This window comes from Cupressus sempervirens, chromosome 11, assembly GCF_028749045.1.
Source record: "Cupressus sempervirens isolate cs-2001-9-10 chromosome 11, ASM2874904v1, whole genome shotgun sequence".
In the NCBI taxonomy this organism is placed as follows: Eukaryota; Viridiplantae; Streptophyta; class Pinopsida; order Cupressales; family Cupressaceae; genus Cupressus; species Cupressus sempervirens.
Window position 1 is genome coordinate 635,995,803 of NC_143128.1, and position 12,078 is coordinate 636,007,880.

Sequence of the window (12,078 nt, forward strand, 5' to 3'; positions counted from 1 at the left end):
TTTGATTTGCAGGAAAGTAAAAGGAAAATAACTAAAGGTATAATGCGAATAGCATCTTAAGTCTGAGTGTAGAAGACAAACAAAAAATTTCAAGGAGATTATTTCTAGCAATATTTGATGTAATTATTGGACAATCTAAGATATCATTATATAGTAAAATACTGGGGAATGCCCCTTTTAAAAATGTATAATATATGACCTTGGTCCCAGGCAAGATTGGAGGTTTTCTTACTCCGTTCTTTCCTACCAGTGCCCGTTAGAACGAAGAATATTGAAACTCTTTTTAAAGCATCTAATATAGCACAAAGGCTTTCGCCGTTTATCGATCAAAAAAAAAAAAGTCTCCTGTGATTAAATTTAATAAATAACTATAGTTTTCAATATATTAACACCAAAATAGACTTAAAAAGGCTAATTTTCATAAACATTTAAAAACTATAGTCAAATCAACTCAAAATTAACTAAAAATTTTAAAAGGAAATAAAAATTCACTTTAAATACTAAAAATAATTTTGTCATGTGCAATTGCCGATAAAAACCCGACTTTTGGAGGATTTTTAATTGCAACGTATTGTCACCTTGAAAAACCCCCTTTCCTTTATAAGTTGAGCTAGACAACTCTGTTTGAGCCCTAAGTTAGCTCGAAACAAGCGGAAATGCAAGGGCTATTCTCATAAGTCAAAAACAAGACTCAAAACTATTCACAACAAAAGGGAAAACGAAGATAAGACGTGAAAGTTTACCAAAAATCAAGCATTTGCAGTTAGAGAGGAAAAACTCTTTCTTACAAACACTTAAAGATTTAACTTGATGGAAATCTTCAAAAGAAACACACGAATAAAGTTATATAGAAGACAATTCAAGGATAACAAATTGTCTTTATGACACTTTACCACTATGTTAAAACAAAGAGGGTGCACCTACAAATCCATGCAAAAATTGCATAGGGTTGCTTTAGTTTTTAGGGACAACACTCTTCATTAGTATAACATTTGCAGATTATTAATTGATATCATTTTCTATCATTCACCCTCCAACCAATTATGGTGATTCTCTATCTCGGATATTGTTGATTGTTATTAGTTCTTCTTCGATTATATTGTGATTTGCTGATATGGATACTTTCATACATCAACATGCTAATACTCATCCTTCGATATTATTTGTTGCTACTTTATTGGCCAATTTTTACTTTCTTTGCTATTTGTGTTCAGACTTTGCTGATTTCTTGACCCTCATCTTTTCAGGATAAGGGTCATACAATATCAATCTTGTCTTGCTTAATGCATATGTTTGAAACCAAAACATTGTGATGATTGATATAACGTTCCTAGTGTTTTGAAGTTTACCTTTGCTATTTGTTCATGAATTGATCTTCCATACATCATGCCTTAGGATCCTTTGTCATTTAGCTCCATTGTGTTTATCTCTGATTACTTATTCAAGATATAGAAGTTATTACTCTCCTTATTCAAGTCTAGAAGGTTCATCTTTCATGGAATCATTATACATAGTCATTCCTAATGGTGACAACGAATCGTATTCCTTATTGGTGACGATTATCACTTGGGATCAATCTTTATCTAAATTGGGCAATAGATTTATTTATAAGACTTCACAGTTTACTAATATGTCATCCCCCTTCTACTAACCTCTATTAGCTATTGTCAAGGTCTGCCACCCCTTGAACACAAAAGTACCTTTTAACTAAATCTTACTCCTACTTGTTATGAGTGTCTAACAACTCCCACTGCTTGTCCAACAAAGTGTCATATTGCTTTAGTGAGAATGGTTCAACAATGGGGGCATTACAACCTACTTATGTAGCTCATGCTAGCATGTATTAAATCACAATGATGAAAAAAACCATATCATTGTCTAGAGAGCATTTCACAAATTATTTAAATGTAATCACAAATGGAGATAAAAGTCTCAATTAGGAGGGTCATTTAGTTTGCATCGTTATAGTGCCCACTAAATACTTGTGCAAGGATATCATGTAAAATCATTTAATGGCTTATTGTTAAAGAACTATATATATAGTACCCTTATCATTTTTCATTGGGCAAAACTCTCTTAGTTACTATATCATTTGACCAATTTCAAGGGATTTATCTTGTCTCTTGTGGGTTATGGTTGTTCATTCCATCCTTATGTTACATGCTTGGCCAAAACCCAACATAGATGGAAGATAAAACTATTAGATCTAATAAGTTGAAATCCTACATATTGGGGGAAGAACCTCTTGGGCTATCTGTACAAGCTTGTTATTGAAATGGGGAACTTAAATTTTAATCAAAAGGTTAAATGGGTTAAATGGTCGAACAACAATCTTGTTTTAGGATTGATCAATTGTAATTTTGAAGATTATACAATATCCTATGTCTACCACTTTACGTGCCCTCACACTCTTTGGACCAAAGTTTGGTAGATGCTATGCAAACATGGATGGTACTATGATATTGGAAACCCTTGCATATGTTAATGTTCATAAATCATCTTCTCCTCCAAGATCTGCAAATTTGATAGTTGTTTGAATTGATGCATCTTCAATGGTGCTTCAACAAGAGATTCCAATGGTTTGCTTCCATGGTACCATCTTTGTTTTCCAGGTATAAATCACCAGAATGACTAGTTGACAAATAATTAGTATTTGTTCAATGAGCTATATTTCAAATGTGGAAGATGGACCATTGAGAACTTATTTTTCCACTTTCATGAAAGAACTTCAATAGCTGCATCAACTTCAACACCTATTCAACATCCCCTTCCTCTTAGTCTTGAGCAATCATTTGCTTCATTTAGGCTTGGACTCCTAATCTACAACATTCAGTCCTCTTTGTGCTCTGACTTTTTCTTTTTTTAATTGTGTTTGAATTATTTGAATAGGTTTTGCAACATAAACAATGGCAATCATAATGCAAATGAAAAGATAATATTGAATGAATTTTGAGTTAAGTTTATGTACGGGATGTAGGTCATACGATATTCAAGACGAATGGGGTACAATGTGCAAAAGGATGATCGTATAGATGATGTAGGAGGGATGATCATACAATGTTGGTTGGGTGTGGTTCGTACAATGGAAGGTGAGGAGTGCAGGTCGTATGGTGGGGTAGTCGTACAAATGGTGTTGGAGTGTGTCATAGGGTGGAAGGCTTTCATGGATGGAGGGTGCCAAATGGAGAGTTTTAGGATTGTACACGGTGAGTATAAGGTATAAGCATTCTTCCAATTTCAGCATGACTTACAGTGTTGCCTGAAGATGGAATATAGGAATTAATAATGTTATCGCACAAGTCCAAGTATCAAACAGTGCCAACTAACAGTGATGCTAGGAATGAAACGAATAGACACCAAAGTTGTTGCAAATATTCGCTACAACACGATCCACACACAATAGAACATCCAAGGATAGTGGCCAAAATGCCAGCGACACAAAATATATTGATCTCCAAATGATAGTACTTGATTACAAATTACATATGCATTGGACAAGATTCGAGAAGATACATGAAGTCGCCAAATGTTGATGATTAGCAAATATAGCGCACGTAGTGAGATATCCAAGTGATACCTCCAAAGGCAAAATAGGGTGGCATTGAACCACCAAAATTGCAACAGGCAAAATAGGGAGGATCTTCCACCTCCCAAACTATGAGCAAGTTCCTCAGCTTCCAGCCTCCAAAAATACAAAGTGAAATCAAATCAAATCATGTCCATGATCATTTAATTCCAGTCCCATATATTTATTAGTTAAACTAATTAATTAAAGGACCTTATTACTTTATTTAATTTTTAGGACCAATTAATTAAATAATTTATTTTAATTATAACATTAAAATTGGGGACATCACAAATCCTCACCACCCAAAGATTGCTTGCCCTCAAGCAATCTATAATTGAACAAAAAGCCATCAGCTCCAAGGTCCCAAATCAAAAGCGAAGGTGGAATGAGTGAGTTGGCAACCTACCACCGCTCTGTCACACTGTCAACAAACTTTCGTTGCACCACTCTGATATAAACATTGTTGTGTCCATAGCAGAGTAACGAGAATTCAAACAATTTTGGCATTTTGTGATTCCAAGTAAGGATGGGCAATTTTTGCCAACTCATCAAACCTGATCAGCAATTTTGGCCCAAAAATTGTTAAGTTGGTTTTAAAACACCATTTTTTTTGTGTATGTGATGGATTTATTGTTTATGTTCCTTGTTTATGTATGTTAGGCTTTAGCTTCTATTTGATGATGTTATGGTGAGTTTAAGTTATATTCAATAAAGAGTGCATGAAATAAGTTTTAAATTGTTAAAACCTTTGAATTTCAAGGATTTTTTCAGTTTGTCGCTTTGTAGCTGATTCATAGCCGATTTATAGTCCATTCACGATTCGAGTAGGCCTCACTGCATCCGATTCGATTCTGATTTTTGGTTCTTTGGTCCATAGTCACCAAGATTCCAAAGATGCCAATCTTGAAATTCATCGACAAAACCCTTCATGATCGCCACTAGAAGACAGACTTCATAATCAAATAATGGTAGTAATTGTTCCTACAAATGATTATCAGTACTTCTTTCACCTCTAGCTTCATGTCCCCACTTATGTGACTCCAAATCATTACCCGTACGCTCTAGAAGATTTGTAGCCTTATTTTCCTTCCACACATTGACAATAATATGAGGGTCCACTTCGACATTGGCTCGGTTATCTTGTTTTAGATCTGCTATTTTTTCTTGTTCTCTAACCTCAACAATTTCTCAATCATCACCTTGCTTGAATCATCCACAATTTCTTTAATCTTCTAATTGTCTTGAGATTTTTGTTGTTCTCTATCTAAAGGGGCAATTAGAGTCTTTTGCTTGTCTATATCCTCTAATGTTTGTATAACTTTATCCTGTAGCCACTTATCGATCTCCCACTTTAGACCATTTTTGAAGAGTATATTATGCTAAGATGATGAATACTTCATTCACAACTCTATGTAATCTTTCAGAGATGTCCCTCTCCCATCTACCAATTACCAAATCCTGCTTGATTTGCTTCAGTGACTCAGCCAAAGTGGGTGTTTGTAAATTCATCATAAACCGCTTTGTGCCCGCTAAGAGGTTGAGTGTTTGCTTTGTCCATTCGTGGAGCTTTTGTTGACTTCTTAATTCTCTCGACATTTCACATGATACCACTATAATGTTTTGATTCAGCTATGGATTAAATAAGGGTATCAACCTGCCATAATTGTGTTCCGAAGGTTTGGCCTTGCCATACAGAACACGGTATGAAATCCAAACAAGAAAATTGTTGCACAATTTGGATAGTACGGGGTGGAATTCAGGTTTACTATATAGACTCTTCAGTGAAGTTTCCGTACAGGGTGTACGTCATACAGTATGCCAGAGGAATGGCATACAGTGTGCAAAAGGATAATTGTATAGATGGTATAGGAGGGATGACCGTGCGATGTTGATTGGGTATGGTTTGTACGATGGAAGGTCGAGAGTATAGGTCATACGGATGGTGTTGGGAGTGTGTCATAGGGTGGAAGGATTTCGTGGATAGAGGGTGTCGAATGGAGGGTTTTAGGATTGTACACAATGAGTATAGGGTACACGTAGTCTTCCAATTTCAGCATGGCTTACACTATTGCCTGAAGATAGAATATAGGAATTAATAATGTTATTGCACAAGTCCAAGTATCAAAAAGTGTCAACCACCAGTGATGCTAGGAATGAAATGAATATACACCAGAGACGATTATTGCAAATATTCTCTACAATGCGACCCACACACAAGAGAACATCCAAAGACAGTTGCCAAAATGCCAATGACACACAAAATATATTAATCTCTAAATGATAGTACTTGATAAAATTACACATGCATCGAACAAGATTTGAGAAGATACAAGCAGTCACCAAAAGTCGATTAGCGGATCTTGCTCACATGGTGAGATATCTGAGCGATACCTCCAATGGAAAAATAGGTTGGCGCTAAACCACCAAAACTGCAATAACAGCATAGGGAGGATCTTCCACCTCCAAAACTGCAAGCAAGTTCCTTAGCCTCGAACCTTTGGAAATACAAAGCGAAATCGGATCCAAACCATGATCATTACAATGCCCAACCTTCGCCTCATAAAGACCTTCAAGAAGGATCTAGAGATTTACGAGTATAGGCCGACAATATTAATTTTTTATTATTTAATTTGGGCGCTATATATTAATTAAGTAAAATAATTAGTTAAAGGCCCTTATTATTTTATTTTATTTTTTGGACCAATTAATTAATTTAGTTATTACATTAAAATTGGGGACATCACATAATGTCACTTGCAAGGGTTTTCATCTTCGCAAACAAAAAATGAAGTAATCTCCTCCAAAATAGAAGCAATATTGAAATCAAACTCAATGTGCCCAATTTGGAGCCTTAATCCTCTTTTATAGTAGTTAATCTGCTTTTTCAAAAAGACACCTTTTGCTATTTTTTTCAAGATTGTTTTTTCTCTTTTACATTTTTACTGTTATTTTTTGGGGAATTTTTTCCCACTTTTATTAATTAGAATCATTGCCTTTTTTAATCTTCCACTATAGCATAAATAATAAAGGTCCATCCATTAAAATAAATCATCTTTAGTTTAATTTTTTGTCTCTCTAGTCTCTCCATTAAATAAATTTAAAAAATAACATACAACTTAAAATCAGCTTTAAGCATCCCATCAATTAAAACTTCTCATCCTCCATTTAATGATTTATACCACTAAAGCGCATGATAACTATATTTAACTAAAATTGAAACCTAAGTAAAATTAATGAAATATTACTCAATAATACACCAAGTGATGATGATGAAAATGCATCTGAATTTAAATGTGAATGTGTTGGAGAATACCTGATGATGAAAGATGATAAAAAGACAAGATTGGTGGCTTATTAAAAATAGACACTTGCTCCAAAAATTTTGGAGCCTAGAACAGAAGTTGAAAATAACATTTGAATGTGCCATACAACCTATAACCCTCCGAGCTCATTGGCAACATCAAAATTACCCCTTTGAACAACTTGACACAAACCCAAAAAGTCAATGGCAACTGGACTGCTAAAAAACCTAAAAATGGGGACATCCCATAATCTGATTGGGGAAATTCTCAACACTAACTATGGAAATGCAATTTCCAAATACATATATATTTATGTTTTCTACCCTATTTTTCCTTCATGGATTGGTAAAACCTTCCAAATGCACCTATAGGCATACTTTTTCCTAATGAGATGATTGTTGTTCAGTGAGCGTGGATCTTCATTAACCTCGCCATCATTCTTCCATCACTACTAAGCTACGTCATCATTCTCTTCATATTCACAAGAGGGTGCCAATTTCTATTTCCTCCTAACTTAGACTTGGGGGCTTTTGATGTAAATATTATACTTTACCAGAGATAACTATTTATTCTAAATGTAATATTACACCTAGCTATAAGGTTCAATTAGAATATTAGAAGTAATTAATTACCCTCACCAAGGAAGATAATAATGGCATGTACACCTTGACTTGAGGTAGTACATACCACCATTGCTTCATCAATTCTCTATTGATGGCAATAAGATGCCACCTCTATTTAGTTGAGTGACCTTTATCTAGGCAAGACTGATTTAGTGACCTACTGATGACCTTTTAAACATATTATTTTCTTGAGACATGCATCCAAGGGGCTTCAACATTTATACATTACTCCTTGTAATTTGTGCATGGTCTTTTATATTGAACATAAAATTTCCTTATTCTCTACTTTGGATTTGTAATTGTTTCAAGGGAATCATGTCTGAGGTAGATTTGTTGTGCCTATGACAAATTCCAACATGTACAAAAGAAGTGTTCACAGGCACTTCCTTCAGATCCAAGTTCCGACAACTATGAAATGAGCATTAAATCTCAATTTATGTATTTATTTCCATTCCTGCCTCTTTATTATCTGCTTATTTCATTGTCTAAGTTCATTCCAAAAAAATACGTTTTGAAGCAAGTGTTTTAACAGTAAATTAGCTGCCAAGGTCTCAACAACAATTTTATGAAAAATGTACTAGAATCATTGTAGCTAAAGTTGACTTCCTCCACAGCCCATTGTCTAAGGCTAGCCTGCATAAAAACTCAAACACAGAATTCTGATACAACGCCTTCTCTTCTTTTAAATAACATGTTATCCAAGGAGTGTGACATAAATGGTTGAATGGAAGAAATCAGACAACAAAAGCATCATAATAACTAACTCAGAGAATGTGTGAAATGTTGCTTTTCAATAACAAAGATTTCAGGATATAAAATTTTAATACTAGAATATTCACGATGAGGAAAGTGGAAGTACCGAGCCAGTTTCCTTTAACTTGTCAATGGACTTCCCCAACAAATTGCTTTCCTTTTTTGCTTTAGCTAATTTATCATGCACACCTCTTGCTGAATAGATAGAATCTTGATTTTCCTGATGCTGGTGATCCAAAAATCCAAACATAAGAGCTTTTGTCAACAAGGGAGAAACATAAAAAGCCTCCACAGAATAAACAAATGCAAATCTTTCAAATGTTATGTGGGCCCAAATGTAAGATACAAATGCATTGGTCATTAGCGAGATAAATATATTCAAATATGTGTATAATATACAAATATATATAAGTATCCCTGATAACCCATGTGTCAGTACTGTGACTAGTTGATTCAACAAATTTAGTGATGATAGTTGATGCAGTCTTTTTCCATTTCTTCTGTTCAATCTTTCAATTCATGATATTCAAGACTAGAGGCAAGTCCAACAGAAAAACAAATAAATAAAAAAGGAACGAAAAGGCTATAAAGATAAGGAGAGATAAATTTATTAATGTCCAAAGAAAGACCACAAAGAGGGTCAAAGGGACTGACGAAACAAAGAAGAGGTCAGCCCCCAGCAGGGACACCAAATGGTGCCTAAAGGAAATAAACAACAAACCACAGGCTACCACCTAGGCATAACTGCTAAGAACTCTCAAACTGAAGGGTAAGCTGACGGGCAAGAAGAAACCCCATGCCGACCTTGAAGACCTCTAGAAGTGGAAGAAGAAAGAGAGGGTGAAAATGACTGGTAAGTGAACACAATTAGTAATCCATCATTACTACAACCCACCTAGCATCAAATGATGCAGATCCAAGGAAGTATCCACATCAAACACTCTAATCTATTAGAATCTAGATGTATTATATGCAAAAGCAATATCAACCTGATACAAAACAACCAGAAGTATAATAAATTTGGTACTCCAAAATATAATGTAAACAAATATAAGCCTAGAAGAAGAAAGTGAGGGGGAAGATGTCTGGTTAGTAAAGACAATTAATAATTAATCACTACAACCTTCCTAGCATCAAAATGATGCAGATTCAAGAAAGTATCCACGAAAAATCACTCACATCCATTAGAATCTAGATGTATTATATGTAAAGGCAATATCAACATGATACAAAAACGACGACCAGAGAATGTAATCTATTAGAATCTAGATGTATTATATGCAAAAGAAATATCCACATGATGCAAAAACAATCTCCAAAAAATGGCATGCAGAAAAGATTATTGAACTAGAACAGGCAACTATATTCACAACCGAGTTCTGCAAATGGCTTTTTTTTTTTTTTTTTTTTTTTTTGGTGTGTGAGTGAGTGAGAGAGAGAGAGAGAGAGAGAGAGAGAGAGAGACCTCTAACTTTACTCGATAAATCTAGGATGCAAAATCAGAGAATACAGGGATATGCTTCGGGTACAACAATGATGGATGGTTAACTTGGCAGGGCAAATAATACACTAAAGTTTTGAATATAACTGACAAAAGAAATAAGTTTCCAAATATAAGAAGTTACAGAAAACAACACATATAGAACCTCCTGAAATAATAAAAAATGTGAAAGATCCCTGTAATGTCCCCGATTTAGCAGGTTTTTGGAGTATGGTTTTGTCAGCTCATCATTGCGACCCTCGTGAACTAACGTTTAGATTTGGGGGTTTTTGTTGAGGAATTACTATGTTGGGACATACTATTTTTAGTAAGCCACTTTTGGCTAGTTACTATTTTTAGTTGAGCGGTTCAGGCCAGGTGGTCGTCTGGCTTTTTGGCTCTCAATCTCATGACGGATTATTTGATGGAGCCATATTTATTTCGACTATGTTAGAATTTAATGAGTATTTAATGCGCACTTAATTATTATTGTGCTTTATATTATAAAGTGACCAGACTTTATTGTGAGTAAAGCTAATTGGCTCAAATTGCATTATAAATATGACTTCTAGGGGCAATGTGAGGTATCTTGAACATACATCTATTCTCATTGATTTCAGGCTGAGGGTTTGTGAAGTTCTGGTGATTGTTCTAGGTACTTCTGCAATTTGTTGCTGAGGTATAACAAATTGTGATTCTCCTATTGTCCTTTCTGTGTTTTTGGAGATTGGATATTATTATTTATAAGTTATTGATTGTTCTGAATTGAGAGATTGGAGAATTCCCACCAAACTGTGTGCTGCAAATCTGGGAATCAATTTGACATTGAAAGCTGACGTCTTAGGACTTGGAGGAGATATTTGTCATTTACTCATTGTGTCAACACAATTCCAGACATAGGTATCGAAATTGGAGATAGGTGGCTAGCAAATTCAGTTGTCCATTCAAAATTAACACTGCCGTCAACAGCTAGAGTGCCTGCATTGTCTTTGGAGGGGCTGCATCTATTATTACAGACCCAGCGTGGACGAGTTTGGGGTATGATTGCACCCAGATTTGATGTGGGGCTTATTTGCTTGAGCGGCTACTTTTCCTGGGCAAAATCGTGACCAATAAGAGGCAACATGAGCATCAATTTGGAGTCTACCAGCTTGAGTGGGCCTGGGAATCAAACTTTTTGCAAATACGTTTGGCAGATATCAGAAAAATTGGTTGAAAATCATTCTTCCCAGGTGCATTGACTATTTTAATTTGTAACAGCAGACTCTCTTCCTTCAATAAATTCACATTGGGTTTGGAGTTATTTAATTTAGTGTTTACTTACAGTGTTTCCAGTATTTGGTTTAAGTATTTTATACTCTGAAAAATTCATAAAAATTATATATTCCAAAAAATATATAAAAAAACGGAGAAAACCAAAAAATAAATAGACTTTTCAGACTAGCCGGAGTCTTTACAATCCCTGCATATCCAGCTTTCTCTCTTACCCATTTGTGTGTTGGTGCTGCTTCCCCAAGATATTTTCACTTTCTAGTAAAGAAGAAAAATGTAGTAAAATTTTCATGACAGTTTAGAATGTCTATTTGAGATGACTCGAAACATAACACCCCCTCCTCCAAATGTGACCACTTATAATGCCTGGTGATGTGAATATCAACATGCTATCTCCCAGATTGATCATAATCAATTTCCTGCTTCCAAAACTAAAGTTTTGCAACCATTTTCAGACTGCCATTGAATTCCTTTTCACCTCCCTCGAAAGGATGACAGGTTCATCAAGCTCTGTATGGGAGTCTCTCAACAAATTCATGAAGGATGTAGTTTTCTCCTGTCATTCATCCCCTAGGAGTTAACCAATAACAAAAGAAAAGACAAATAGGCTAAACCAAACATATCTTCCACACAATAGCACCATAGGCCCTTGAATATACCTTAACTTCTATGAAAACGCTCCACCCTCCACCATTGAGTAATCTGTCATTTCCCACTCATCAAGACTAAGAGTAACAACACTAAATAGTTTTTGTGTTGCACAAAGGTAAATCCATGACCCTCAAACCCAATCCCCATCCCCAGCACATTTTGAGGGCAATGTTAAAGCTCCTGGTTGTCCTCAAGAAATTTTCAAAATACAGAAACATTTCAAAAAGAGCAGTGAATCATAGGAAACATGTAACCAACCTCTAGACAGCCCCAATGCAGCTGGGACATTTGAGACATCCCTCAACCATCCCAAGGACAACCAAACATCCCTAGCATCAAATGATTGTTTTGAGAAAACTATGACACATACAAACAATAAATTTGATGTAAAAAGAGGCATTCAGGCCCACAAACCCTCCCAGACACCTG

General features: G+C 35.2%; 1 protein-coding gene across 7 annotated transcripts in view; it reads right to left on the reverse strand.

Annotated features, from left to right (window-relative positions):
- Positions 1-12,078, reverse strand: part of LOC149531376 (uncharacterized) — a 165,228-nt gene that overhangs the window by 60,542 nt on the left and 92,608 nt on the right. For all 7 annotated transcript variants that reach the window (XR_016359172.1, XR_016359173.1, XR_016359171.1 and 4 more), the window contains one exon: positions 8,353-8,472. Coding sequence is in view for 4 of the 7 variants with exons in the window: in XM_089811524.1 (XP_089667650.1) it covers positions 8,353-8,472 (120 nt within the window). In the remaining 3 variants the exon portion in view is untranslated. The remainder of the gene's footprint in view (positions 1-8,352; positions 8,473-12,078) is intronic.